The sequence below is a fragment of the Pseudorca crassidens genome, chromosome 2 (assembly GCF_039906515.1).
Source record: "Pseudorca crassidens isolate mPseCra1 chromosome 2, mPseCra1.hap1, whole genome shotgun sequence".
NCBI classification, from domain to species: Eukaryota; Metazoa; Chordata; class Mammalia; order Artiodactyla; family Delphinidae; genus Pseudorca; species Pseudorca crassidens.
The window spans coordinates 152300216-152326922 of record NC_090297.1 but is presented as its reverse complement, the minus strand read 5'-3'; the positions used below and the strand labels follow the sequence as shown (position 1 = coordinate 152326922).

The 26707-nt window shown below is 52.6% G+C and overlaps 1 protein-coding gene, 1 long non-coding RNA gene and 1 other non-coding gene across 3 annotated transcripts; all 3 read left to right on the top strand.

Moving 5' to 3' along the window:
• Nucleotides 1–6: 6 nt before the first annotated feature.
• OPTC (opticin) lies at nt 7–10114 on the top strand. The gene is made up of 6 exons (XM_067729369.1): nt 7–3761; nt 4500–4635; nt 6162–6320; nt 7022–7224; nt 8285–8380; nt 8872–10114. The coding sequence occupies exons 1-6, from the start codon at nt 3228–3230 to the stop codon at nt 9040–9042; spliced, it is 1299 nt and encodes a 432-aa protein (XP_067585470.1). The 5' UTR covers nt 7–3227; the 3' UTR covers nt 9043–10114.
• Nucleotides 1887–1993, top strand: LOC137220264 (U6 spliceosomal RNA). The gene has a single exon (XR_010941576.1). It is a non-coding gene; the product is annotated as a U6 spliceosomal RNA (small nuclear RNA).
• Nucleotides 10115–23246: 13132 nt separating the features above from the next.
• Nucleotides 23247–25702, top strand: LOC137212057 (uncharacterized). Its single transcript, XR_010937335.1, has 3 exons — nt 23247–23428; nt 24347–24532; nt 24798–25702. It is a non-coding gene; the product is annotated as an uncharacterized lncRNA (long non-coding RNA).
• Nucleotides 25703–26707: the final 1005 nt, after the last annotated feature.

Here is a 26707-nt window from a genome sequence, read left to right as displayed (position 1 = left end):
GGGGGGCGGGGCGGGGGCTCGGGTTTCTGGCTGCAGAGCCTAGGCTGTAGAGAGAAAGTAGAGGACAGCCCACCACATATGCATTCTGCTTCCCGGGCACCTTCCTGGCTCCAGGGGCTCCCTCCCTCCACCAGCAGAGCCCTGCGTGTCTCTCCACACGCGGGGGGCTGTCTGGGGCACAGGAACAAGTGTTGCTCTGGTGACAAGGTTCTTGAGCTGGGGAAGCCCCCTCCACACCAGCTGGTGCCCAGGAGCACTGCAGGCTGAGCACTGCCCCTGGGGCCAGGCTGTTAGCTCTGACCCTTCACCTGTTGTGCCAGGGCAGAGATGAGTTCTGCCAAGGCCATCTCTTCTGAGGGCACGGAGATACATGGCCTCAGGACCTCAGGGGTGAGGCAAAGAAGGGGAGGGTCATATGAATAAAGGAGAACTCTCTGGCCTGAGAATCAGGAAATCTAGGACCTGGCCCTGGCTCTGTGTGACCTTGGGCAAGTCACCTCACCTTGCTGGGCCTCGGTTTCCCCACATGCACTATGAAAGGTTTGGATTAAATGATCCTAAGGAGAACTATGCAGCTGGGATTCGGTATCTGGTTAGTGGGAGGAAGGATGGAGGAGCCTCACCTATGAACCTGGGCAAACATGTATGCAGGCTGGCAGACTCCTGGGGACAATGTCTTAGCCCCTTACCCGTGCCTTCAGCAAGGACTTGCCCTGCAGCAACCTAAGGCACCAGGGAAAGGAGTCTCTCCTGACACATGCATCTTTGGTAGGGGACCATGGAGTGGGGGGGAGTCTCCTCGGCCCCCTGAGGACCCCACACAATGCCTCCTGGTGTTTATGATCAGGAAGGTTTTTTCTAGGGCTCAATCTTATAGATTTGGGAGAATTTCCTGTATCTTCCTCCCCATCATCGTCAGAGAGCTTGAAGTTGGCTATCAAATCCTGCTCCTTCCCCCATTCACCTTCTCTTTGAATCTCTTTCCCTGTGGTGATCTTTATGGTCCTGTATTAGAGGTCCAGGTGGCGGGTAGTGGTGCTGGTCGGAGTACCTCAGCTGAGCCTCTTTTAATCTTTGGATTGCATCTATGAAACCAAAGCCTTATCACTCGCTGGCTGGAGAAAAAAGCTGGAAAGCCAAGCCCCATCCCTCCACATACCCCCACTGCTGCCTTCTCTTCTTGGAGAGTACAGAATCTGAGGGGTTGGTCTCCCCTCAGGAGGTGGGAACCACCTGCCCCCTCAAAGACGGTGGGCCAGAAAGAGAGAGATGTAGCAGACAGAGAAAGAGAGAAAAAGATGAGGGGAGGTGGGGAGGGGTACGTATAGGGGGCTGAGAGTAGAAGAGGTGGAGGGAGGGAGAAAAAAAATCTTTCAAACCAAGCAAAGGAGTGGGATGAGGGACCCGCTGAGGAAGGAGGAGAAGAAACAGCTGGACATCAGGAAAAAGAGAAGTCTGATTGGCTACACGCCTGCCTTGGCTGGCTCCCCTGCCTTCCCCAGGCGACAGTCTACCCAGACCCCTCCGTGGGTCATGACTTCTCCATCAGAGTCCCCACCTCTCTGGAAGCTGTGAGCCTCCGTTTGGAACCAAAAGAGTCTCCAGGGGTAAGGTTCAAGGCTTTGAGGGGTTAGGCCCATTGGTATGCAAATGAGAGAGAGTGCTTGTGGGGAGGAGAGCACAGGGGTGCAGTGAGGTGGGGTGTCTGGGGTGAGACAGGGGATTGAGGTTGGAGGGAGGCAGTAAACTGTCTTAGGGCTTTTGCTTTAAGATTTTTTTGATTATATAATTTGGTTTGGAGTAACGTATGGGAGGTAAGATGAAGAGACACCTCTTGCTAGGATGGGGGCTTACCCCATTGCCCAGCAAAAACTAAGAAAGGGAGCGTGCTCGCTTTGGCAGCACACATACTAAAATTGGAATGCTACAGAGAAGATTAGCATGGCCCGTGCACAAGGGTGACACGCAAATTCGTGAAGCTTTCCATATATATATATATTTTTTGCTGCATTGAGTCTTTGTTGCTGCTCACAGGCTTTCTCTAGTTGCGGTGAGCAGGGGCTGCTCTTCGTTGAGGTGCGCAGGCTTCTCATTGTGGTGGCTTCTCTTGTTGCGGAGCATGGGCTCTAGGTGTGCGGGCTTCAGTAGTTGCAGCACACTGGCTCAGCAGTTGTGGCACACGGGCCTAGTTGCTCCGCGGCATGTGTGATCTTCCGGGACCAGGGCTCGAACCCGTGTCCCCTGCTTTGGCAGGCGGATTTTTATTTATTTATTTATTTTGCGGTACGCGGGCCTCTCACTGTTGTGGCCTCTCCCGCTGCGGAGCAACAGGCTCCGGACGCGCAGGCTCAGCGGCCATGGCTCACGGGCCTAGCCACTCCGCGGCATGTGGGATCCTCCTGGACCGGGGCACGAACCCGCGTCCCTTGCATCGGCAGGCAGATTCCCAACCACTGCGCCACCAGGGAAGCCCGGCACGCGGATTCTTAACCACTGTGCCACCAGGGGAGCCCCATATTTTTTATAATTGAGTCACTTTGCTGTACAGCAGAGATTGGCACAACATTGTAAATCAACTATACTTCAGTTTTTAAAAATGAAGAAAAAAAGAGAGAGAGTCTACTAGAGACTTGTGTAGCCAGCTTTGGGGAGAGCTGCATTATCAGAAATACACTGGGTACCTCACATCCACACTGCACACATTCCTTGACCCATCTGTGCATATGTGGATGAACATTTGAATTCACCTGTACACAGAAACCTAAGGAACTTTCCGAGTGTGTACAACCAAACACAAAGAGCTCTTTTGTTTCCATAATCATTTGTTTCTAAAAAGCTGCATTTATAAATAGATTTTAAAACTAACATGCTTTTTTACACTGTAATCAATTTTTAAGCCTATGTTCTCTAAATGGACTAGTCATTCCTGGAACTAGGCATGCCTTATTTATTTCTGTGCCCCCAGAGACAAATCCAGTGCCTGGGACTATTAAGATATCTCATAAATGTTTGTCAAGCAAAGGCATGAATGAATGAATGATCTTTTTAAAAACCACAGGATTCCTTAATGGTGAAGTTTCTCTGAATCTAGTTTAGTGGCTAATGGTTGTACTCTGAGTGGGTGGCTGTATAAGAGAGAACATCTGTGTAAATTCACAAGTGTGTGCCTAGTTAGTAGGGAGGTATGTAGACAAGGGGACATGCATGAGTGTGTGTGTGTTAAGTAAATGAGCCTTTGCCAGGTGCCTGCACATTCCTGCGTGAGTGAATATCAGTGTGTGGATGAGCATGTGAAGAGACTGAAGTGGCGAGCAGTGAGGGGGGCTGGCAGGAGATATCCCCCTAGATGTAGCCCCAGCCTTGAAGGAGCCTGCACATGCAATGAAGGCACTAAGTGTGTGACAAATGGCTTAAGAGTCTGCAAGTGTGGGGGTGGGAAGTGGGGTGAGTTTGTGAGCTGTTCCCCCAGGACTGGATACCTAAGTGATTCGGCCCCATTCTCATCCCATCCCCCACCTGCCAGGACTTCCATGAAGCTCCTGGCCTTACTCAGCCTGCTGGCCCTGATGCTGCAGGAAGCAAGGACAGCATCTCTCCCAAAGACGGAGAGGGAGAGGGAAGGAGACCAGCCGCACGGAGAAGGCGATTCTTATGCAGTTCTGCAACTGGGGGACTATGTCCTGAGCCTAGACAACTACGATCAAGTCATTGACCTGAGCAACTATGATGAACTCACAGACTACAGGGACCAGCTCCCCAAGGTGAGGGGCATGCAGCAGATCCATTGCATTCCCTGCAAGAAACTGGGAGCCTGAGGCCTGGTCCCTCTCTACCTGTTCCATAATGCAGGTATCTCAAGCCTCCAACTTTCTCTAGGAGGTGGAAATTCTTGTCCCTCCACAGGAACTTGTCGTTTAGATAATACTAAGAAAGAGGACACAAAACTTCAAGTTCTTTGTCTGTTTGTAGCAAATTTTGTGGGACTTCCCTTAGAAGTCATACATCCCTCCTTCCCTCTGCCTTCAAGACCATAAGGTATATCTCACTGGGACAACAGTCCTCACATTCTCCCTTGGAAAAAGAAATGCTACAACCTGTCTTTTCTTAGACTATCTTCAGTTCTGAAGTTCATTTTTCAGCCCTTTCTGGCCTTTGCAGGGACTGATCTGAAGTCTGCACTCATCTGCTGTCTGACCTTGGTCTGTGCGGGCAAGGGAAAAGCCCAGTCTGGGGGGTCTGGAGATGGGGTTCTGGCTCTGCCACCAGATGGCCCCTTGAGCTCAGTCCCTCCACATCTGGACCTCAGTTTCCTCATCCACGTCATGATGAGGGACCAGATGCTCAGAAGGCCCTTGCCTTGTTCACTCTTCCTGCCGTCCCTCCCTCGTTTTCCACAGTGACTCTTTGCAAGCTTGAAATTGGTCGCTGAAGTTCCCAGAATCCAAAGTGAAGTCCCTCTCAGCCCCTCAAAGCTGGCTTACTGTATACTGTGTCTCCAGGTTAAAGGGACCAGCCTGGCTTCTCCAACCAGGACAAGTTTCACTCAGAGCACAAGGGCTCCAAGGACACCCCCTTCAAACCCCACAATGGCCAGGCCTACGACGCGGGGCCTGCTGGTTTCCCTGACCAGCCATGGTAAGTTCACAGGCACAGGTCTCAATAGCCACAGGTCATGGGCCGGCAGCCATAACCCAGCACCAGGGGTGCCAAAGAGGAGTGCAGTCAGAGCTATATGGAGTGGAGGATCAGGGAGAGAAGGGGAAACAGCTGCAGGGGAGGAAAAAAGAAAACAAAGGGAGAGGCCGGCTGTTCCTAATGCTTCTTCCTGAGTGCACAAACTGGATAGGAAGCAAAGAAATGCAAGAACTCCGCTGTGCCTAGAAAAGCCACCTACCTTAATTAATAGCGTCGCTGGGGGAGCAGGTTGAGTGATAATTAGATTAGAGACAATTAAAGGCCTGTAGAGAAGAATAAATAACTTTGTGGCCGTCATTTGGCATGGGGGCAAATGAAGTAGTCATACTGCTTTTCAGCTTGAGTTCCCTCGTTAGCAGCTTTTCCCTCTCCTTGAGGCCCTCCTGGAGACTCTGGGATGCTGGCATATCCGCCAGTAGGGGGTTGGCACTCTGCTGGGGATCAGAACTGAGGCAGAGGAGGATGCAGTTAATTCCTGACTTGCTTGCTCTCGGTTCCTGTTCTCTTCTTGAGATGTTTGCCTTGGATGGGTATAGGGTAATGGGGCACCTGTAGAGAAAACACTTCTGTCAGGAATCCATGACGTCCCAGGCTTAAAGAGACCATAAAGGGCCTCAGCTGGACCTGCCGTTCAAGGCCTGGGGATAAGTACACTGTCTGGTCACGACTGGTGAAGAAGAGCTATCTCTTAATCTTGGGTCTGTGTCACTACCAACAGAGTTCCGCCTTGAGTTGGACGAGCAGTGATCTCCAGTAACCTCTGTTCTTTCTAATAACAAGGGATGGAAACCTCCTGCAGTATTCAGTAAAACCTTCCCAACTTTGTAAGGCCAGTCTGAGCTCAGTGGTCTGGCCTAAGTCTCATGACCACTGGTCATGGACTGAGAACAGGGGAGGGATGTTTTCCAATAGAAAACTGAGATGCTGATAACGATGAGAAGGGGAAATGAATCCTGGGCAGGCAGTGTACACTCCACCTTGGCTCTATTATGCTTTTCAGAGCCACACAGAACATGTCTAACTCCTCGCCCACCAGGCAGATGGCAGAGCCGGCAGCCATTGGCCATTCCACTGAATCTGGCTTTATTTCATCTTCATTGCACCTTTTAGGACCAGAGAGGAGCCCTATGGAAAAGAGACTGATAGATGTCCTAGAAATGCCCACATAGGCCCAGAAAAACCTGCACAGGACCAGGGTCTGATAAAGGCACTAATGGGCTTGGATTGTAATGGGTAATAACTGAGGGTGGATCTGCTTCTCTTAGGTCAAGGGCTGAGTGCCAGGCTGGCAGCGGCCAACAGCACTCCTGGGTACATTGTGACAGTTGGTCTGGGCAGCAACCCAAGAAGACACAGACAACCACGGCTCAGACACTCCCTGGGGCCGGGGCTATTGGTCCCAGAGGCTGAAGGGAGTCTGACTGAGGAGGGGGGTCTCCCTTTGTTCTGTCTTCCACCTGGGCCAGGCCTGCCAACCTGTCTGATCTGCGTGTGCCTTGGTTCCTCTGTGTACTGTGATGATGCTGACCTAGAGAACATCCCTCCTCTTCCCCAGACAACCGCTTACCTGTACGCCCGCTTCAACCGCATCCGTCATATTCGGGCTGGAGACTTCAAAGGGCTGAGTATGTAATGTCCTGGCAACAGAAAAGAGTGGGTGGGCAGAGGGAACCCCCAGGGTTCTTTCCCTTGCCACCCAGCCACATTGAACAGTCACCAGCCCAAGTGCCTTTCCCTGTTGGCTTTCAGTCTCTCCAGCTATCAAACAGAAATAGCCCCAGTCTCTTTAATTCCTTTGCTTGAAGATTTTTAGATGGCAAAAGTGACCTGTTCTTGTATGTTCTCCCCGAAGCTATGGGAAGCAGGGGAGGAGAAGGTATGATCAAGCCTACGTTTTCAGGCTGTCCCAGCAACTGTAGCTCTCTGCCGTCCTGGCCTCTGGACAAGGCCATGTTAACTCTTGTCTCTAATCCAGATTCTTCCACTAATTACTGACAGCCTTCCTGGGCCTCATTGTTCTTTTGTGTAAACTAACAGGTAGAAGTGGGATGGATCCAGGGATTCCTGAGCCTGTTGGGTCTTACCCTCAAAAAGCTTCTTCCAAGCCAATCCACATAAGACAGAACTCCAGGGAAAGGTATCACAGAATCTGAGGGCTTTTCCAGATTTATAAAGTTATTCCTTCTGGTTTGGACCTGGTGCAGGTGGAGAGCTGGCTAGCATCCCCTATCCTGAGAGGCAGGGAGCAGGGCACAGGCAGCTCCAGCAGGAGCAAGGGAAGATGGTATGTCCCTCATCTCTCTGTGTTCTGCCCTGCACCTCTTAGCAAAACTGAAGAGGATTGACCTCTCTAGCAATTTCATCTCCTCCATCGATGACGATGCCCTCCTCCTGCTGCCTGCTCTGCAGGATCTGATCCTCCCTGAGAACAAGCTGGCAGCGCTACCTGTGCTGCCCACTGGCATTGAGGTCCTGGACATCCGCCTGAACCAGCTCCAGAGCTCAGGGATACAGCCTGAAGCCTTCAGGGTGAGCCAGGGCCTTAAGTCCCCCATCTACCACATGCCACCCATGCCTACAACCACACACACACACACACACACACACACACACACACACACACACACACACACACACACGGCCCTCACAGGATATCTCTGCTCCAACCCTGTTCTGGGGCATGAAAATCAAACCCAATTTTCCTCATCTAAACCATCAGCAGCTCCCCCTCTCCCTCTGTGGGGCACCTGGTCTCTTGGCTTCTTTTTGTGCAACTGCCCAGTCACCTCTCTGTGCACCAACATCCTCGCACACTCAGTTTCTGCTCCCCTAAAACTTTGACTTACATGTGACTGGACTTGCAGTGGTACTGGCTCCAGTTCTCACTCTACATATTCTTTTATTTCCAAAACCCATCACTAACTGACTGATCACTGTCTTTCTAGGAGCAAATTCTCAAGAGAGAAAATCTGGTCACTGGCTGGCCAGTTTTGATGGGAAGGGCTCAACACATGGCACAAATATGGCCCCCTGGGCTGCCCACTCAGCAGGGCCAGGAAGAGTCCTGGGGACAGTTCCAGTGAGGAAGTGAAGAGGGGTGTGGATGAGATTGACACCCCAGCTCTGTCACACTCACATATGCAATCTGCTTCCATTGTGCCTGTGGCTCTCATTACGCTGGTCCGAGTGTTTCCCGACCATGCTCTCCACAGCTGCTCCAGATGTAGCATCTGGAGACTTTTCATTTGGGAAAGTCCCTTCTGATAGCAGAAATGCTGAGGCTGGGCCGAAATGTCCTGCGTCCTGCCTCCCACCCATCCCTGCCCCTTGCCTGCTCTTCCCAGAGTCGCCACTGACACTGCCGAGTGCCTTCACACTCCCCCAGCTGCCGGTGCCTCAGTGGCAGCAGCTTTTCCTTCTGCATCCAGTGGGAGGAAATGGGCCTCCCCCACAGCACCCAGCGCGGAACCTGGCACCTGGCTGAGGCCCGGGAGACCCTGAGTGAGTGAATGGGATCACATCAGCCACCCATCACTGCCAGGGCCCCACAGCACCCACCAGCCTCACGCACCCTTTGCCTCCTCCCCAGGCGCTGGAGAAGCTGCAGTTCCTCTACCTGGCCGATAACCTGCTGGACTCCATCCCCAGGTCCCTGCCCCTAAGCCTGCGCTCACTACACCTGCAGGTGAGCGGCCTCCCCAGAGCAAGGGATTGAACAGCACAGAAAGCGGAGGTCAGATTGCAGGGAGCCTGCCCCCTTAGGCAGCGGTGGGTCTACGTCACTGAGAGCTCGTGGGAGACAAGGATTGGTAGGTGTTGTTCAGACCACTGTCCACAGACTCAGTTTGATTTCTTCCCCTTCCTGCTCTTTGAAACACTTCCCCTCCATGTCCTTATCCCATCTCACCCAATTGCTTGTTCCTTCTCCCCCTTCCCTTACCCTCTGTCTCCCGTCTTCCCTTCCTCCCTCTCAATCTCCCCTCTCTCTCCATCCGTCCTCAATGGTCTCCTCTCCTCTTTCCTTGCATGGGGCGTTGGCTTTCTGTGCCTCGGCTTCTCCAGTTGTAAAGGGGAGGCAAGCTGGTAGGGAGAACACACTGAGCCTGCCTTCAGTGCGGCCTGAGGGCAGAATCTCCCGGTGGAGCAGGCTTGCAGCTGTCAGTATGTTCTTTCCAGAATAACATGATAGAGACCATGCAGAGGGACACCTTCTGTGACTCTGAGAGGCACAAGCACACGCGGAGGCAGCTGGAAGACATCCGCCTGGATGGCAATCCCATCAACCTGAACCTCTTCCCCAGTGCCTACTTCTGCCTGCCTCGGCTCCCCACAGGCCGCTTCACCTAGCTCACCCCTTCCACTGCTCCCAAGTAAGAGCCCTTGGAGGACCACCAAGGGCACGGGCCTCCTGGGCCACAGGGCCCGATCCCTGTCAGTGGTGTTTCATCCCGGCACTAATCATCCTCAGGATGCAATTGCAAAACTCCACACACACCCCTCCCCCAACGCACACACGGAAATGTCCTCCAGGAGCCAGATTTGTATTTCTCCATCCTCTTTCCTGAACACCTTATGGCGCCTGGCTCAGAGAATAGCGACGTCTGCAGCAAAACTCTTTCCCATATCCCCCATCCCTCCTACCCATACAGAATGCCAAGAAAATCATGTAAGAGGAAGAGGAGGAACAGAAAGAGAAGGAGGAAGTGGGGAGAAGCAGTGGCGTGCTGGAGCCAGCTCTTACTACTAGGCTCGCAATAACTGATCATTAAAATTTTCCAGAATTTTGCAAACCAGTTGTTAAATACAGCCATTATTAAAAACTAAATTATATAAACTCACAATTAGATATGTTGAAAACAAATGTAATAAATACTCAAACTCATCACTTCCCAATTACTTTACTATGTTTTACTATTAATCATGTTCTTGAACTTACTTACGTCCACGGTACCTGTGTGGTGGAACTACTATATAATGACAGGCGACTGCTGCCCATCTCTTCCCAGCTCTGCTTTCAGTGACATCACATTGGTAGTTTGAAATTGGCCATGATGGGAGTATTTACACCACGCACATCGGTAAACACTACACATTAGGATTTTTTTGAGAAAGAGAGAGAGCCTGTTGTTAAGCATTTGCTAGCACACCACTGAGGAAAAAGAAGAGCTATTTAAACTACCCCTCCCCGTACTTCCAGGCCACCCCACTGGGGGTAGGGTGGGGTTTCTGTGGGGCTTTTAAAATTTTCTTACTTTTCCTGTGCCAGGGCTTCCTGTTAGATTTGGAGGGAGCCATTCATAAGGATGGAGAACTGACATGAATCTTCATCCGGATGCCTCCTTGTAGCACTTACCTGTTCCTGGTTCAGTGACCAGCTTCTGAGCACGGGTGGCTCAGCCAGCTGGTTCCTAGCCATGCTCTCTTGATGTTTAACCACCAGAGGGCAGCCTTGTGCAAAGATAAATAAATAAATATAGCAATTACTCACCTTCTTGCAACCTTCTTGGATCCTGGGCTGGGCCTGCTGTACTGGGCGAATGGGAAGAAGGGCAGCTATGATCTAGCCAACTTGCCCCTTGAATTATAATGGGAAGAGAGATGTCATCTTTCTCCTTCTTATAAGGACATGTTGGGCAAGGGGGGGTGGTGTTATAGATCGGTGCTTGGCATCAGGTGTTGACTGGGGCATAGAAGAAGGGTGAGGCCAGAAGTTCATGTATTCATTCAGCAAGGATTTTATTGAGCACCTACCTGCTATGTGCAGATGGTATGCAATAGACATACTCCTTTTCTTCATGGAGCTTAAAGTCGAGTGTGGAAGACATGTGTGAAACAAATAATCACACAAATAACCACACTATTCAACTCATGATAAATACTGTAAAAGGAATATTCAAAACACTATGAGAACTTACAGGAGGGGGACACAGTTTAAGGGTCCAGGAGACCTTGAAGAATCAATGTCTAAGCTGAAAGCTGAAGGAATAGGAGTTAGCTAAGGCAACCACTCAAGGCCCCAGGTGGTCCCCAAGTCTGGAGGAACAGGTGTGTCTTGGGGCCCACCTGGAAGGGAACCCATTCATCCGCCTCCCCCACCTCTGTCTAGACCTCTCCAAGTACTGTGGGTGCTCCGGACAGTCCTGTAAGCAGACCAGTCAGGGATCATTATTCACATTCTTCAGATGAAGAATTTGAGAACTAGAGAAGACTTCACACACAGGCTGCAAACTAGGAGTGGGAAGTCTCAAAGGCGGTGAGAGCGGCCTGGTACAGTTGCTGCTGTGTTCACCCTCCCTCTCCCCAAGGACCCAAGGATTCCAGGACCCAGCAGGCTCCCTGTCTCTCTCTGTCTGTCTCTCTCTCTCTCTGTCTCTGTTTCTCTCTTGCTCTCTCTCTCTATCTCTCTCACATGCACGCTCTCTCTCATCCCCTAGTCCCATCCTCTTCCATATCCCACTGTATTTGATTATGACCAGGCCTAGGCATGCAACAGTTGGAAACCTCAGGATCCGCAAGTGCAAGAAACCCTGATTTGAAACAATCCAATGGAAAAAACAGAAGAAATTTTCCAGAACTGGGGCTCCCGTGTGCTAGAAGCCACATCATACCCATATGCCCCAAGGTTAATATGTGCTAAATACAGAAAGTCATCTGACCCCTGTTCTACTGTGGGAGAAGGGGACTCACAATTTCTGGACTCCTGGAATTTGCCAGACACTGTATTAGAAGTTTTTATGCACATCAACTCACTTAATCCCAACCACCACTTTAGATAGTAGAGATGTTTATCTCCACATTGTGGATGAGGAAACAAGTTTGTGAAAGTGTGGTACCCAAATTCACACAGCTAATAAGTGGCAGAGCCAGGATTCAAACCCAGGTCCCTCTAAGCACAGGTTACGGAGTCCTGCTCTCACAGCACTCTTCAATGTAGGCACTACTTTCAAGGCCAGCCAAAGTAGACAGGCTCCTTTCCTGAGGCCACAGCTGCTGTGCTGGGTAGGATTTCCCCAAGGGCCTGCTGCCTTTGCAGCTGTCTCCTAACTAATGCCCCATTTTTGGCTAGGGAAACCCAAGGAATAGAAAGAACGCCCTTGTTGGCCGCCTCCCTGAAGAAATTATAAATAGTGCATCTGTCCCTCGGCCCCTCCCATGATCCAGGGAGTGGGGAGGGAAGAGAAATCCAAGTGGCTCCCAGCAGCTCTTATATCTTGACTGAAGGAGCTGGGGCTCTTCTCAGGGACCTAACGAAGTTAGGGTCGGACACCTGGCAGGGGAAAGAGAGAGCACCTCTTTATCCAGACTGAGGGTCTCCTGTCCGGCGGAATGGTAAAGACGGGTGTGAACCAGCCCTGAGGAAAAAAGGGAGAGCAGAGAGGAGTGGGCTGTGGGGGTCCAGTCAGGTGGGGAAGGGGCCTCACTGCTGATGCAGTGGGCAGTGCTAGGGGGAATTTAAATCCATCTCTTCAAAGAGCCAGTCTTTTCTGGCCTCACTCATCCAGGTCCTTAATGGCACTCAGCACCTGTGCTCCACCTTGGTAACCTTGGTGAGGACCCTTGCTCTTGGGTGGCTCCCTGGTGGCCCTCCCGCCAGCCCTGAGCAAAGGGGAGCACCTCCCCCACACCCCGTTGCACCCCATGGCCTCAGGGTGGTTCTAGCTCCAGGCAGGTGCCCTGACCAGTTCTGTGACTGTTGTGGGAGGAGGCAAAGAGGCCAGGGTAAGTTTGCAGTGATTGCCCGTCCACCTGCCGGTCCGCAACTCCACAGCCAGGCCCAGGGCAGGAAGAGGCTGGTAGGGAATGGAGGGAGGGAGGGGCTGCTGGAGGGGCTGGAGCTAAATCCATTCAGGAGCCAGGGAGTGTTTCCTCACCCTGACCTTGCCTTGCTGCTTCCTTTCCCCTTGAATTTCCTCCCTGAATAACAATCTCTTATGCTTATGCTGTAAATTTTCACTTTACAGATAGACCTCTTTGATATATGGGATTGAATTTATGGTCCCAATAACTCTGCAGACGGTAGTATTATCTCTACTTTACAGATAGAAAATGGGAGGCTAAGTGATTTGTTCAAGGGAAAGTTGACTTAATGTATAGAAGCACAAGGGAGATGGGGGGAGACAGCCATCATTTCTTGGGAATTCCTGCAAGAGAAATGGAAATCCCATCACCAGCTGCTGGAGCAATGGATTAGTATCCCCCTCCCCACTCCCCAAGAGCTCTTTGAAAAGCAAGGAACAGAGAGAGCCTCTCTCAGACTGGCAAAATGCGTGCCACCCACAGGGCTGTGGGCCTGCATCCTGATGGTGCACAGGAGGTAGTGAGGAGAAGGCAGCTTCTGTGAATCTCAGCTCAGGAAAACCCCAGGACTCAAGGACACACTGCCCCCCATCTCTGCCCCCACCCCAGCAGGCGCATGGACAGCCCAGCACCCACACGCCCCCATCTGTGTCCTTCTTGCTTCCGGCCAGAAGGAGGGAGGCAGACAGACAGGAGGTGCACGAGGCTCTGCCCTGCCCCCTCCACTGTCTGGATCTCTCAGCTTTCTCCTTCCTCCTGCCTGCCCCTCCCCTCTCCCCCACACTAGACACCAACTCAGTTTGGCCTCTCCTCTCTTTCAAGGTCATCTCTCTCAGCTGGGCCAGCTTCACATCTCCCAGCAGCCAACATCTCCCCATCTCACAGACCTCCCTCCTGTGGTTGCTGGCAGCTTAAAGGAGGGTCTCCATAAGGAGGGGGGATGCTGGCTTCTTTCCCCACGGCTCCCATGTCTCCCTTCTCCTCCAAGAGTGACAAGGCAGCTAGGGGACCACCTCCTTCCTGTCTCACTGCACAGCCCCCCAAACTCAGACCTCCTTCTTATCTTCAGACCAGCCTGTTCATCCCTCCCAGGCGTGGAAAAAACCTGTGGCCGGGACATGCATGTGCACACTGTCCAGTACGTGCATGCAGAACGCGCTACATCTGCTCTCTTCTTTCCTCCCCTCTGCAATCTGGTTCCCTTCCCATACCCACTGCTGTGCCCCAGGCACCGGAGCAAACAGTTCTTAGCCTTTTCCTGGCACTGCTGGTCCCAGCCCCATTGCCCTGAATCCCCGTCTCTGGTGTGTATCTAACACACAGTTCACACAAAGGAGGAAACGCCAAGTGTTCTCTGCTGCAGCCACCTGCGAAGGAACCATGGTTCAGGGAGCGAGCAACTGGAATGAGCGTCCAGAGCCCTGAGTCTGACCACCTGAGGCCCTGACTCGCTGTGCAACATGCGGCAAAAGTCATGCCAGCACCACAGTCTGCCTGCCTTCCACTTGGGGCCCCTCAGCCTACTTCTGTGGCTCAAAGCATAAAGAAGCCTGGTGGGCGTGGTGTATCTCCCCACCCCCATTACTTTTCTAGTCTAAGAACAAAGACCAGACCCTCCCTCACTATTCCCAGTAGCACAGGCCAACGTTGACAGAGACACCTAATGGTAAAGGAGAACGAAGGAAAACAAAGGGGAATAAGGACAGAAAATACACACCACACAGAATGTGTCTAGCCCCCAACTCAAGGTTTCTGATCCCAGATCAACTGCACTTTGACCCAAAAACTGGCTTAGCTGCAGGCCTTCCTGAGCCCATCTCTGGTCCTGCAGAACAGGAAACAACCCAAGCTCTCCTCCCACTTAGGCCAAGGAACCTGGGACAGGGACATCCATCCTGACCCCTCTTGACATCAGAGGCAACAGCTCTTGAATCACACGTTGCCCATGATCAGTGTTCACCCACCTAAGGATGACCAGTCACCAAAGGGTAACCGAAACGCAGTCTCAGGAGAGGTGTTTCTCTCCCCCAGAGGGGACCCTGCATCCGAGGACAGGCTCCTGGAGCCCAGTGCCTGCAAGAAGAGCAGCACGTCTCTTGGGGATCTAAGAAATCCCCATGGAGCCACGTCCTGGGAGACAGGCATGATGGCAGATTTGAACCTTGGGGACAAGTGATAGCAGGTGAGACTGTGACCTTGGGGAAAGTGCTGGGGGATGGGGAGGTGGGGATTGGCATGGGCAGAGGAAAGGTGGGACCCTAGCCATGCATGAAAAATGCCAGGCTAGAGAGATGCCCACAGGCCCCATGCCCAGAACGCTCTGCAAAGTAGGAAGGTGTTAAGCAGTTACACAGATGTTTCAAGCTAAAGCACCCTGCAGAGGAGAAAAAAAAAACCAAAATGTAGTCTTTAGGGATTCAAGTCCTCCAGATCATCTGTATAGTTCGGTTAAAGTCACCTTGCCCAGGCAGATGCTGGTACCCCTTTGAACAAGTCAGTCTGAAAATAGGCTCCATTTTAAAGTCAGCAGATCAGAACATTATCCCTACAGAGATTATGGGAGGTAACGAAAGATGGGAAGAAATTCAGTATTCCAAAGGCCTTGAGATGGCTCACAGACCTTCAGTCCAAGCTCCTGTGTCCAGGCAGGTCTTTATCTAGTGCAGGTAAAACCTCCCCTGGTTTTAAGTAAGAGCCAGAGGTCCAAGCTGCAGAAAGCTACCCAGCCGCCATTTGCAGGACACCGTTGCCTGGCCTTGGCGAGCCCTTTGCATTGCACGCATGGTTACATTTAATCCCTGTAGTAGCTTGATGAAGTGAGCACTGCCCCAATTTTATAGAAGAACACCGAGAGGTTAAGTTCCTTGTCCAAGGTCAAGGAGTTCCTTGTCCAAGTTATGCAGCAAGTAAGAGGCAAGTTTGAATGGAAATTCAAACTTGGCCTGACTGCAAAACCCTCTATCCCTCTTGGATTGGTGCTGGGTGTCTGACATTCCTGGTAAATCATGGGTCACCTCACGCTTCCCATAGGAGCCTTGCGTATGGAACACACCCAGTAAACACCATGCGGCCAGCTCCATGGCGTTGTGGTCCGAATGCAGGCTGGAAGAGAACTGCCAGACATGAGGCAGAACGTAAAGAAGATAGAATTTATTAGAGGGAAGGTCACTGCCAGAACAGCAGGCCGACTTCCTGGTAGTCTGGGAGAGTTGAGCCCCGAACATGTGCTATTGATCAGTTTTTATAGCCTGAAAACAAAGGAATGGTCCGAGGTGAAAATTTCCTTTACTGATCTGTCGAGGCACATATACCTTCCTTCTATAGGGTGGGAGTGGGACAGGGCAGATGCCTTTCCTTATTTGGGACAGGTCCCGTTGCCCAGGTGGGCGTTGCCCAGGTGGGCTCAGGAATTTCATAACCATCGCAACATGGTGGGGAGGGCAATTAAGAGTCCGGTAGGGGGTGTGACGCTGACACTTTTTCAGGCAGGGTCGTCCTTTGTCCTTGAAGCACCATTGTCCTTGGAGCACCACACATGGCATGGGGAGGGAGGCAGACTTCTGCAGAAATCTGACCTTAAATAGCTCCTTTTCTGCCCCCTCCCTACCCCAGTGGTGGCACCCGCACACCTGGATTTCTCCTTCAAGACTTTCCAGTCTAGATCTCCCTTCCCACACCCCCTCCCTTCCTACCCATTGTCTCTGAGCCCAGCTTCTTGGCCCCTGATATTCTATTCACCGATGTCTTCCCGCTTCTTTCACCCTGAATACAATAGGCTCCTTCCTGTGTGTGTTGGTAAACAGAATCACAACATTCCGAGGGCGGTGTGTTCTAGACCAGGTTTCAGCTCCTCAAGGAGCCCCTCATGCCACAGTCTCTTCCTGATGGGGACAGAACATCCTAGAGAGGTGGCCTGGCCTGGCCCATGCCCTGCCTCTCTGTCCCTGCCATTCTTGCACATTGCAGCTTAGGGGACAAGTGGTACAGTGCCAAACGTACTGCCTCTATTTTTCCTCAGAGCCCAGGAATTGCTCTCTCAGCTCCTGCCTAGAATACTGGAAGAGGGATGGGAAGGGGGAAGTGTTCGTTGTTTGTAGCCATCACCAAGCAAGTTCCTACCACCCCACACCCAGGCTGAGATCTGGTGGGTGGGGGAATGGTGTTTTCCAAGTAACCTCCATGACAGCCGGCGAAGAAGCAGCAATAAACATGGCAGAGACAACACCGGAGAAGGGAGACACAACCACCTGAAGAGAGCAGGCGGCCAAAACTCCTCCATCACAGGGAATGATGGGGATCCCCTAATTCTTGACTCACACGGATCCTGAGCCTCAGTTTTCTGAGCAGGCTGGAGAAGGAGCATGAGTCTGCAAGGGCCCATCAACCAAGAGATTCACATAGAACTAGGCCCTCCCTCAACCTTAACCATCTCCAGTGTCCTCCATTGATTCTTTGAACAAGTCTTTATTAAGTACCAAGCATCAGGGACATTATAGTAAATAGACAGACAAGGTCCCTGTTCTCAGTGGGGGAGGCAGGCAGTAATGGAATAAGCAAACAACCAGATCAACAATGTAATTCAGACACATGCAGCAAAATGAGGGTGATGTGACAGAGACTGGTGATAGCACCCGCAACATTAGAAAGAGGATTAAGGAAAGCCTCTGGGAGGTGGTGACGGTTGAGCTTGGACTTTCATGACAAGAAGGCAGCAGCCTTTCCAAATACGAGGCGAATGCTCTCCAGGCAGAAGGGAGAGAAGAAGCAAAGGCCCTGTGCAGAAACAAGCAGATTCAAAGAGGAGAGAGGAGATCCATGCAAGCAGCCAGAGCTGCTTCCCCCTACCAGGGTGTGAGGGAGGGGGAAGCAGCCGGCCCTGAACATCAAGGTCTTGCAGGATTTTACTGGAAATGAGATGGGTCCTTTTCCGAGGAACTCAAACACCCTTACCTGCTTGTCTCTCTGTTAGTGATGCTAAAAACACAGGGAAGGAGGGGAAGGAAGCGTGATTCACTGGCGATGACATTGACCAGAGCCAGTATAACCTTTTAGGGAGGAAGGATCTGTTGCTTGGCTACCAGGCCTGGGGAGGGTCATGGGTGGAAATGGGCAACAGAAGTGGAGCAAAAAGAGAGACACCAGGAGAGGGTGTCTAGGGGAGGGCTGAGAGCAGGAAATCTCTCTGGGCTGGAGCTTAAAGAGTGAAGGAGGCCTGAGCGGCTCCCAGGAGCCGTGGCGCTTTGAATAGAGGGGAACAGAGTATTTTAAGGACGTTTGTTTGGCTTTCACACAGTGTAATTTCCCCTTGGTTATCCTCTCAAGAAGACCTTGTGTTAAGAGCCTCACTATGTCCCAAAGCTTTTAGAGTCTGATGTCAGCTCCTTTTAGACAAGTCTAGAGACGAAGTGGGCCTCAGGAGAGCCCCAGTGCTCAGTGCACTGTTGAGATTGGAACACAGGTGAAAAGGGCTCCTGCTGGGACACTCGCCTGCTGTGTAGCCTCAGTCCAGTCACTTCTCTGCTCCCTTCCTCTGGCCATGAGAGGACTGACTTAGATGATCTCTAAGGTGCAAGCAGTCTGGGGCTCCGAGATGCCACATGTCCTTTCGTTTCCTTAACAGAGACTTGAGAAGATAAGGCTTAGATCCTCCTGACCTCCAGAGAAGGTTGTCTCACCCCTGCAGCAGGCTGTCCTGCTGCCCTTAGTGCCGAGAGGGGACAGTTTTAGGGGCACACCTGCTCCCTGACCGTCACACACTGCTCAGGCCCAGCCTTCTCCAAAGAACTGACCTCCCTCAGGGACAAGGGACTCCTGGAAGCTTTCATCAGCGTCTGTCTTTCGATGCCAGGACTGGGTTGGGTGCAGCCCCGAGCAAGGTAGACCATGTAAACAACTCCTCAAGGAAGGCGGCTACGACCTCAGTGGTGAGATACCCCCTGGGGAGCAGAAGCGCCTCTTCACCTTCTGGAGAGGGTCTGGGGTGACCTGTGACCCTGGCAGAGCCAAGAGTTCAGGTCCTCTCTCCTCCTTACCCTGCTGCTTCGGGGCCAAGCAGAGTGTCCAGGCCCTGGTCAGCCCTCTCCTTCCTGGCTCCTTCCTTCTAGCTTGGCTGCAGGAACCGGGGCATAGCTGCTTTAGCAGGCTGCCTGCTTTCTTCAGCACAGCAAGTCCTTCCTGCAGAACCTGCAGCGCTTTCTACCACCTTAGTAAGCAGCACACGTACCCAGCGCTCTTCCCCTCCTCCCCTCCCCTCCTCCCCCGCCTCCTGCCTCTTTCCTCCTTTCTCTCTCTCTCTCTCTCTGTGTCTCTCCCCCACCCCCTTCCTTTACCTTCTCCCACTTCCTCCCCACCCCTCAGAGCCACTGCCACCTCCTGGGAAACTGAGAGCGTTTATCATCAAATCAGGCTTTGTCATAAGGAAAACAGGTTTATTTTCCTCACTTTGCGAAGGTGCTGACAGGAGCAGCTAGGTAAAGGGTGTTTTGTATATTCAAAGCCTCCATCTGTCCGTCCCCCACACCCCCTCACCCCCACCCCCATGGCTGAATCTGGCACTGTTTTCTCATTTTCCTCAAAGGCTGCTCCTCTGACCTGCCTCTTGGGTCCCCCATTCTCTTAATCCTCACCTGTGAGCCTTTGCCCACAGGACCCATCCACTCCTAACCATTCCTTCATTCAGGTCATTTCACTCATTCAGCAATTTAGAGTCATTGCTTTTATGTGCTAGGGACTCCAGGTGCTGTGGATATGAGATACGGGGGGTGGGTGGGTGGGTGGGTGCATGGATACACGAATAAACCATTAAAGTACAAAGCAGTAACCGTGGCAGCAGTGGTGGCACACGGCACCAAGGTGGGGCAGAGACCATGGAAGGCGGAAGGTGTACTGAAGGAGAAGATAGTGATGCCAGAGGAAGCCTGAGGCCAAGTGGGATCATGGGATCAAGGGCTGGCGGGGGGATGGGGGGTGATGCGCTACAGGCCTGTACCCAGGGCACGCAGTGGTGCTGAGCAGGGTGATTCTGGAGCAGACGTTGTGAGCAGAGGAAGCAGGGGCAGGAGAGACTTATGAAAGGAGCCCCTGCTGGGTGGCACGTGGGGGATCAGAAGGGTCAGGCTGGTATCTCAGAAGTTCTGTGAAAGGCAGTTTTGAGGGGGACAAGCCTGGAGTCTGGGGGAGGGAGACTGGTTAGGAGGCCAATGCCATGAGAATCAGAAGTGAGTTCTGGGACTTCCCTGGTGATGCAGTGGATAAGACTCTGGGCTCCCAGTGCAGGGGGCCCGGGCTCGATCCCTGGGCATGGGAACTTGATCCCACATGTATGCTGCAACCAAGAGTTCACATGCCACAACTAAGGAGCCTAGGTGCCACAACTAAGGAGGCTACATGCCACAACTAAGGAGGCCGCCTACCGCAACTAAGACCCAGCACAACCGAATAGAATAGAATAGAATAGAATAGAATAGAATAGGATAAAAAAATAAAATGAAGTGAGTTCTGAGTTGAGAACAGTGGTGGGACAGGAGAAGTCCCAGGAGCCATTAAAGGAAGAGCCTGCAATAGTTTTGGGGAGTGGGACTCTCCAGCAGAGGGGCAGCTGAATCCAGGAGAGGGTATGTGATGGATTACTAAGCACATGAGCTGTGAGAAAGGCAGCCAGGGGGCAGAGAGCACTGCCCAATGGGAGGAGACCCAGGCCGGGTGGGTGTGCAGGCAAAAGAGAAGCCAGAGAGGTGAAAGCAGCAGGAGAGGCTGGCAACCCAGAAGGGAAGAAAAGGGGTAGAGGGTAAAGTGGGAGGTAGTCGGGTCAGGCTTCACTCAGAGCAGAGTGTCACTAACAGCTAACACCCTGTTCAGTGTGGAAGTGACGTTGGCCCTGGTGACCCCTGTGTGAGCAGTCTGGGCTCACTGCTGCCTCTCCCCTCACCTCTGGGGTCTTCCTGGAGACAACCACTCTTCATTCTGCCACCCCATTATCCATCACAGTGACTGCTGGTATTGAGCACCAACTGGCAGTCTACCCTTCCACGGGCTATGTAGCGTATAGGAGAGGCACAGCCCTCATGCTCAGAGAGCTCCCAGTCTATTGCAGGAGCATGTGCACAAAATCTCCATCCATTAAAAAAGCAGCCAACAAGGGACTTCCCTGCTGGTGCAGCAGTTAAGAATCTGCCTGTCAAGGCAGGGGACACGGGTTTGAGCCCTGGTCCTGGAAGATCCCACATGCCACGGAGCAACTAAGCCTGTGCGCCACAACTACTGAGCCTGCCCTCTAGAGCCTGCGAGCCACAACTACCGAGCCTGTGCACCACAACTACTGAAGCCCGCGTGCCTAGAACCCATGCTCCGCAACAAGAGAAACCACCGCAATGAGAAGCCCACGCACCGCAACGAAGAGTAGCCCCTGCTCGCCAAAACTAGAGAAAGTCTGCGTGTAGCAACGAAGACCCAAGGCAGCCAAAAGAAAAAAAGAAAAAAGCAACCGACAAGTAATATCAATCAGGAATGAACCTAAAGTCAATGAATGCATGCTAAAGGGATGCCCAAGAGAAGAGGCTGACTCCAGAAGGAAGGCAGGGACACCCCAACTGGTTCTGCAGCACCAGGACCGACTGGGACATGAAGTCTGTAATTCATAGCCGATCAGTCCTGGAGGGCCCAGTGCTCTGACCCCTTTGGAAACTGCTCTCTTCTCTGACAGCTGAGCTCTTCTCCTCGGAGGCCTAGGGCAGGAAGGTTTCTCTGTGAGATGTACTCTGGTGCCCCGCAACCAGGATGATGGACGAGGAGGCAAGAGAGCTGCTCAGGGCGGCTGAGACCAGTGGGGCTGAGCAGGGAGAGAAATATTATGGCAGAGCAACTGAGAAACAGGAGAAGCACTCAGGGGCTGGATGGGAGTGGCGGGGAGCTAGGCCCTTCTCTCAGCCATCTCCACTTCACCTGTCTGCCTCTCGAACCAGGCCCTAAGTTCTATGACACAAATGACACAGAGGGACAGCTGAGAGGGGAAGGTGAAAGATCAAGGTTCCAAAGGATCATCTATTCCCTTCAAGGTCATGGGTTATGGAAAGCTCTTGGGTGTACCCAGGAGTAGCTCACCTGGCAGCCGAGACCTGGTCCCTGTTCCAGTGCCCCAGTGCCCCAGAAATGGGCCCAGCCCCAGATTCTCCTGGCAGAGATTCAAGCTCCCATTCAACCTCACTCCCTCAGGCATAGGAGATGCTGGCGCCAGCAGCTAGCAGAGGGAAAGACACATCTCCTTGGAATCAATCCAATCAGGACTCCATCCCAGGGTCCAAGGTACAATAGAATGGCAGCCAATCCCTCCAGGAACTGAGGCTGCCATTTAAACTGACTGGCAGGCTCCACCGCCCATAGATGGGACGAGTAAGGCCTCAGCCTACTCTTCTCCAGCCTTTGCATTCCATTTGTCCAGGCCTCTGGAATGTACTGCATCCCTCCCATGTACACACAGGACGATAGGGATGCCACTGTCCTCTCACTCCCCAGCAGCTGCTGGATAAGAGGGGAATCAAAGAAACAGAAACTCGTGGGAGCCACCCTTGCAAGCAGCTGAAGTGAAAGGAAGCTGGGCACAGGGGGAGGGGGCCTGGGGCTGGGCCAGCTGGCATTATCGGTCTCGCCTGCCCAACAGACAAAAATGACTGCATTATTGGTTGGGTAATTGAACTCTCTTTTCTAGAGGGGAGCACAGAGAAGTAGGGTAACAGAGCTTCTCTAACCTGAGTGCCGCATGCTTTGTGCTTCCCTTACTCCTAGGTATAGGGTTATGCTGACAAGTCAAACATGAGCCTGTGCTGGAGAGTTTACTCTGGAGGCCATAGCTGAGGCAGTAATGCTAACAGTGTAAGACGTGGAAGCTCAAGGGAGGAGGGTGCCGTGGGCTGAAGTCAGCTGGAAGCCTGAGTCGGGGAGGCAGTGTGTGAACTGCCATGGCCCCTCCTCACTCCCGCAGAGGCAGCTGTTTAGTACAACTTCTACGTGGCAGGGACAGGCCTTACACACAGCACAGTACCTATTTATGGAAAGAATAAGAGGCTGCTGGCAGCGAAAGTATGTTTCTGAAGGTAAGCCGCGTGAAGGGGCCCTCCTGGGTAGCTGGCCTTCGCCAGTCCCTCTCTTGCATGCCTTCCTTCGTGGGGGGGGGGGGGGCATCTTCTCCCTGACTCCTCTCCATCTCTACTTGGTTCCCTCCCCGTCTCCAGGTAGGCCCCTGTTCAAATCCCCTGTGTCCCTGAGGGGAGGAACGGGAGACTCCCCGCCTCGCTCTCACACCCAGGACATCAGGTAGAAGATGCTGCCCTGGGTGCAGGCAAAATACAACTGCGTGCTTCCCAGCCCGACCCTTATCAGGCTCCTGGAGCATCAAGGAAGTGCCAGTTTCTCAGAAAGTTCCAGAGGCACCTTGCATTGAACAGCCTCCATTCGCCCCTCCGCCCCAGCTCCCACACTCGCCACCCTCCTCTGCCCTGCTCTGAGCCCTGTATCTGGAAGACTGATTTCTAAGCCTGCACCAGCCAGGCTCCCTAGACCTCCAGCCTCCAGTGGGATCAGCTGTTGGAGACCTGGAGCAGGAGGAGACTGTACCGTCCTCGTCCCCTCGTTTACTCCCCGCCCTCAGCCCTCCTCTGTCTGGCAGGCTCCTCCTGCCGCTGCAGCTCTCTCCAGGTCCCAGGGAAGGCCCTCCCCCATTCCTTCAGGGTGTTTCACCTTCCCTCGCCGGTGTCCCGCAGCCCTGCCGGGGTGTATATGCCACCTCTTTCCTGCTGGAGCCCCTCTAATGCATACTTTGCCCCTGCTCTCCTCACCAGTGGGAAATAGGGAGAAAAGATGCCTTAGAACGCTGCCCCAGAACAAGGCCCAGTTTGGTTAACTTAGAGATGACTCTCGGTTTGAAACTTAGTTCTACTACAAGGTAAGTTATTTTTCTTCTGTTTCACTTTTTTCATCTGGGAAACGGGAATACCACTCCCTCTCGGGGTTGTTATGAGGGTTAAGTTAAGCCATGTACACACACATAGTGCTTACCATTATTTGGCACATAGTGCTTACCATTATTTGGCACATAGAGCTTGACAAACAGAAGAGATTGTTATTATGCTTTAAGAGAAATATGACGAGCCCTAAATCCTCCCTCTTTGAACTCCCTTTGGGGCCCATCAAGCAGTCATGGCGACCAAGACATTGGGCTATTTTGGGGCCTCTGAGAGACTGCAGGACAATTCTTGTAGGGTGGGTCTCAGACTCCCCTTTCTTGAAAGGTTACCTTCCCAGGAGACCTCCTACTTCTCTCTGATGCCACAGGAACAGCCTAGGAGCAGCATGTCAGTGGGGGGAGGGGTTATAGAGACCCTTTGTATTGGAATCCCAGCTGGTAAAGGCAAGGATCAGGGCAGCCTGCCTCTCTGACTCATTCCAAGTTTCATGAGGCTCGTTATCATACTGAGATCGTAGCTCAAATGAGCTTCTCTCATTTCCATGCTATCAACTTCTGTGACTCATTCTCCAAGTCCCAGGGTGCATTAGGAGCCACTGAGGCTATGTGGATCCAGATATATCACATCTTGGAAGTGAGAAGCAGGAAAGGAGGCCTGAAGCCTCAGGTGACATAGATGAGGCCAAGGTGACGGCAGCTCCAGCCAGCATCGGCCTCGCAGGTGCCGACTGACTCCAAGCCTATGGCATCCCCACTCCAACCAGATGCTAGAAGGGCACAAATAAGCTTAAAAAAGGCCGATGAACTCCCCCTGTGTGCTAGATGTTGGGTTAGGCACTGTATACCCACTATCTAATTTGACCCATACCTTCAATCAGCTGTATCTCCATTTTACAGATAAGGAAAATCTAAGGCTCAGAAGGGTGATGTGTTTGCTACATGACAGACGCTAATCAGCGGGGTTCCAGCCCTACTCCTCCACTTGCCCAAGCTGCATCCTCCTAGGGAGGAATACTTCCTCACCAAGAGCATGTTGGGCGGCTGGGTGGCTGCATCTGCGGGCTCAAGCAGAGAGTGATGGAGGTCAGGGGGCAAGAGCACGGTGAAGCTTGGTGAGCTGCTGGGGCTGGTGGTGGCTGGGCCTGAATGGCAGGGGCCCTGAGCAGCACACAGGTTGGGGGCTGGGGGCTGGGGACAATCTTGCGTAGGGAGCTGGGCCCAGAGCGCCATGTGCTTCTCTGAAAAATGGGGGTGGTGGGAGTGGCAGAGAAAAAAGCTCAACCAATTTAAAAAAAATAAAAGGGACTTCCCTGTTGGCGCAGTGGTTAAGAATCTGCCTGCTCAACAGGTTTGAGCCCTGCTCCAGGAAGATCCAACATGCCACAGAGCAACTGAGCCCCTGCGTCACAACTACTGAGCCTGCCCTCTAGGGCCCGTGTGCTGCAGCTACTGAGCCCGTGCGCTGCAACTACTGAGCCCACATGCTGCAACTACTGAACCCCGCACACCTACAGCCCATGCCCTGCAACAAGAGAAGCCACCACAATGAGAAGCCCGCGCACCGCAATGAAGAGTAGCCCCCAGTTCGCCACCCCTAGGGAAAGCCCGCGCAGAGCAACGAAGACCCAACGCAGCCAAAAATAAATAAATAAATAGGGCTGGCTCCAATGCCAAAAGAGACCCAGCCTTGGGGTCTGGGGCTGGGAAGGCTGGCTGTGGCCGGGGCCGCCCCTGCTGGAGAGGGAGCCGCAGCAACAGGGATGTGGGCCATCCTGCTGAAAGCACTGGAGCCCCCCCTGTAGCTCTCCCAGTGTGACCTCAGGGATGACAGCATAACCAGCCTTGCACTAGGCCCTGAGGCAACTCAGAGGACACAGGGAAAGGGGAAGGGAAAGGAAAGCTACGGAAACAGAGAGGAGAGCTGGAACTCTCCTGCACCCTGAGGAGGAAAGGGAACCCCTCCTGGGTCAGGGTGGAGGGAGTGCCCCTGGAGGCATTTATGTTGCCTCCCCCCATCCTGTCCTCTCTGAAAGTAGAGGAGCCTGGGTGTCAAAAGATCACTAGAGCATAACTCTGTGGAGGGACAAATCCCCATTATAGGATTTCTATGACATTTCTAGTACAGACACTCAGCAGCAGTGTGTCTAGGACACTGTCCTCCCGGCCCCTCTGCTACAAGCAGGCCAATGGGTGGGCCACCAGAAGAACTCAGATTTCACCAGTGTCAACCACAAAGGCCTGCAATCATTTTTAACTGCTAACACCTAAGCTGCTTAATGTTTGCAGTAGAACTGAAAAACATTCACGTTAGACGTCCACTGTTTGCGGGTGTAGGACATCCATTTTCATAATGTTTAATATTTTTTGATTTATTGGATTTTCACTTGACTTTTATTGGCCACTCTCCCCCACTGCACTTGCTACAAGAGCTTCACAGAGCAGGGTAATTGTTTGCACAAATTCAGCCGGGAGAGAGGATGGCATCCTGGGTAGTGAGAGAGTGCCAGGTGCCAGCCTGCAGCAGGACCCTGGTACCATGAGGGCTCTCAGGGCAGTAATGGACAAAGGCTTCAGCCAACCAGAATGGCCTTCCCCTCAGCACACCAATGGGGGCGGGGAACTCGGGTGCACAGCAGGAGCCAGAGCTGAAGCCCAGGGCAGGGGCCATGGGGGCTCTTCCCGGCCACTCAGGGCTGTTGCCCAACCTCCGAGCCTAGGCAGGTGGCTCTCACATGGGACAGGTTTCACTCTCCTGGGCTCAAGTGTATGATAAGCCTGAAGCTCATTGAGCATCCTCAGTGCCTGGACAGGACAGGGTCGGGCTGTGCAGGACTGACATCATCAAAGGTCTAGAAGATTCTGCCACCACCTCTCTCTGAAGCGGAGTTTTCCTCACCTACAAAGTACAAGACCTGAGTCTAATCCCAGCTCTGCCCCTTCCTAGCTGAGTGACCTTTGGCAAGTCACTCTGATTCTCCGAGCTTAGTTTCCTCTATAAAATGGTTTTAATAATGTGCTATTGGAAAGGCTGATGTGAGGTTTAAAGGGAATACCACGGGCAAAGCTCCTAATGCTATGCCTGACACACAGTGGGAGTACAACAAACGTTCATTCACTCTCACCCTCACCCCTAACCCTGGGAAATGGTCAGGGTGTCGTGGCCACACACCCCTCACCCCCATCACTGCTTCTTACTGGCTCTGCAGACACCCAGACACTATTCAGTTCACCCCCCACACCATCTGGGAGGAGTGTAGG

Bases quoted from the DNA above. Each gene is read 5' to 3' on its own strand.
- OPTC (XM_067729369.1), top strand. From the start codon at position 3,228: ATGAGCCTTTGCCAGGTGCCTGCACATTCCTGCGTGAGTGAATATCAG. The intron at 3,762-4,499 runs GTGAGGGGCATG...CTGTGTCTCCAG, and splicing joins ACAGGGACCAGCTCCCCAAG to GTTAAAGGGACCAGCCTGGC. The intron at 7,225-8,284 runs GTGAGCCAGGGC...CCTCCTCCCCAG, and splicing joins TACAGCCTGAAGCCTTCAGG to GCGCTGGAGAAGCTGCAGTT.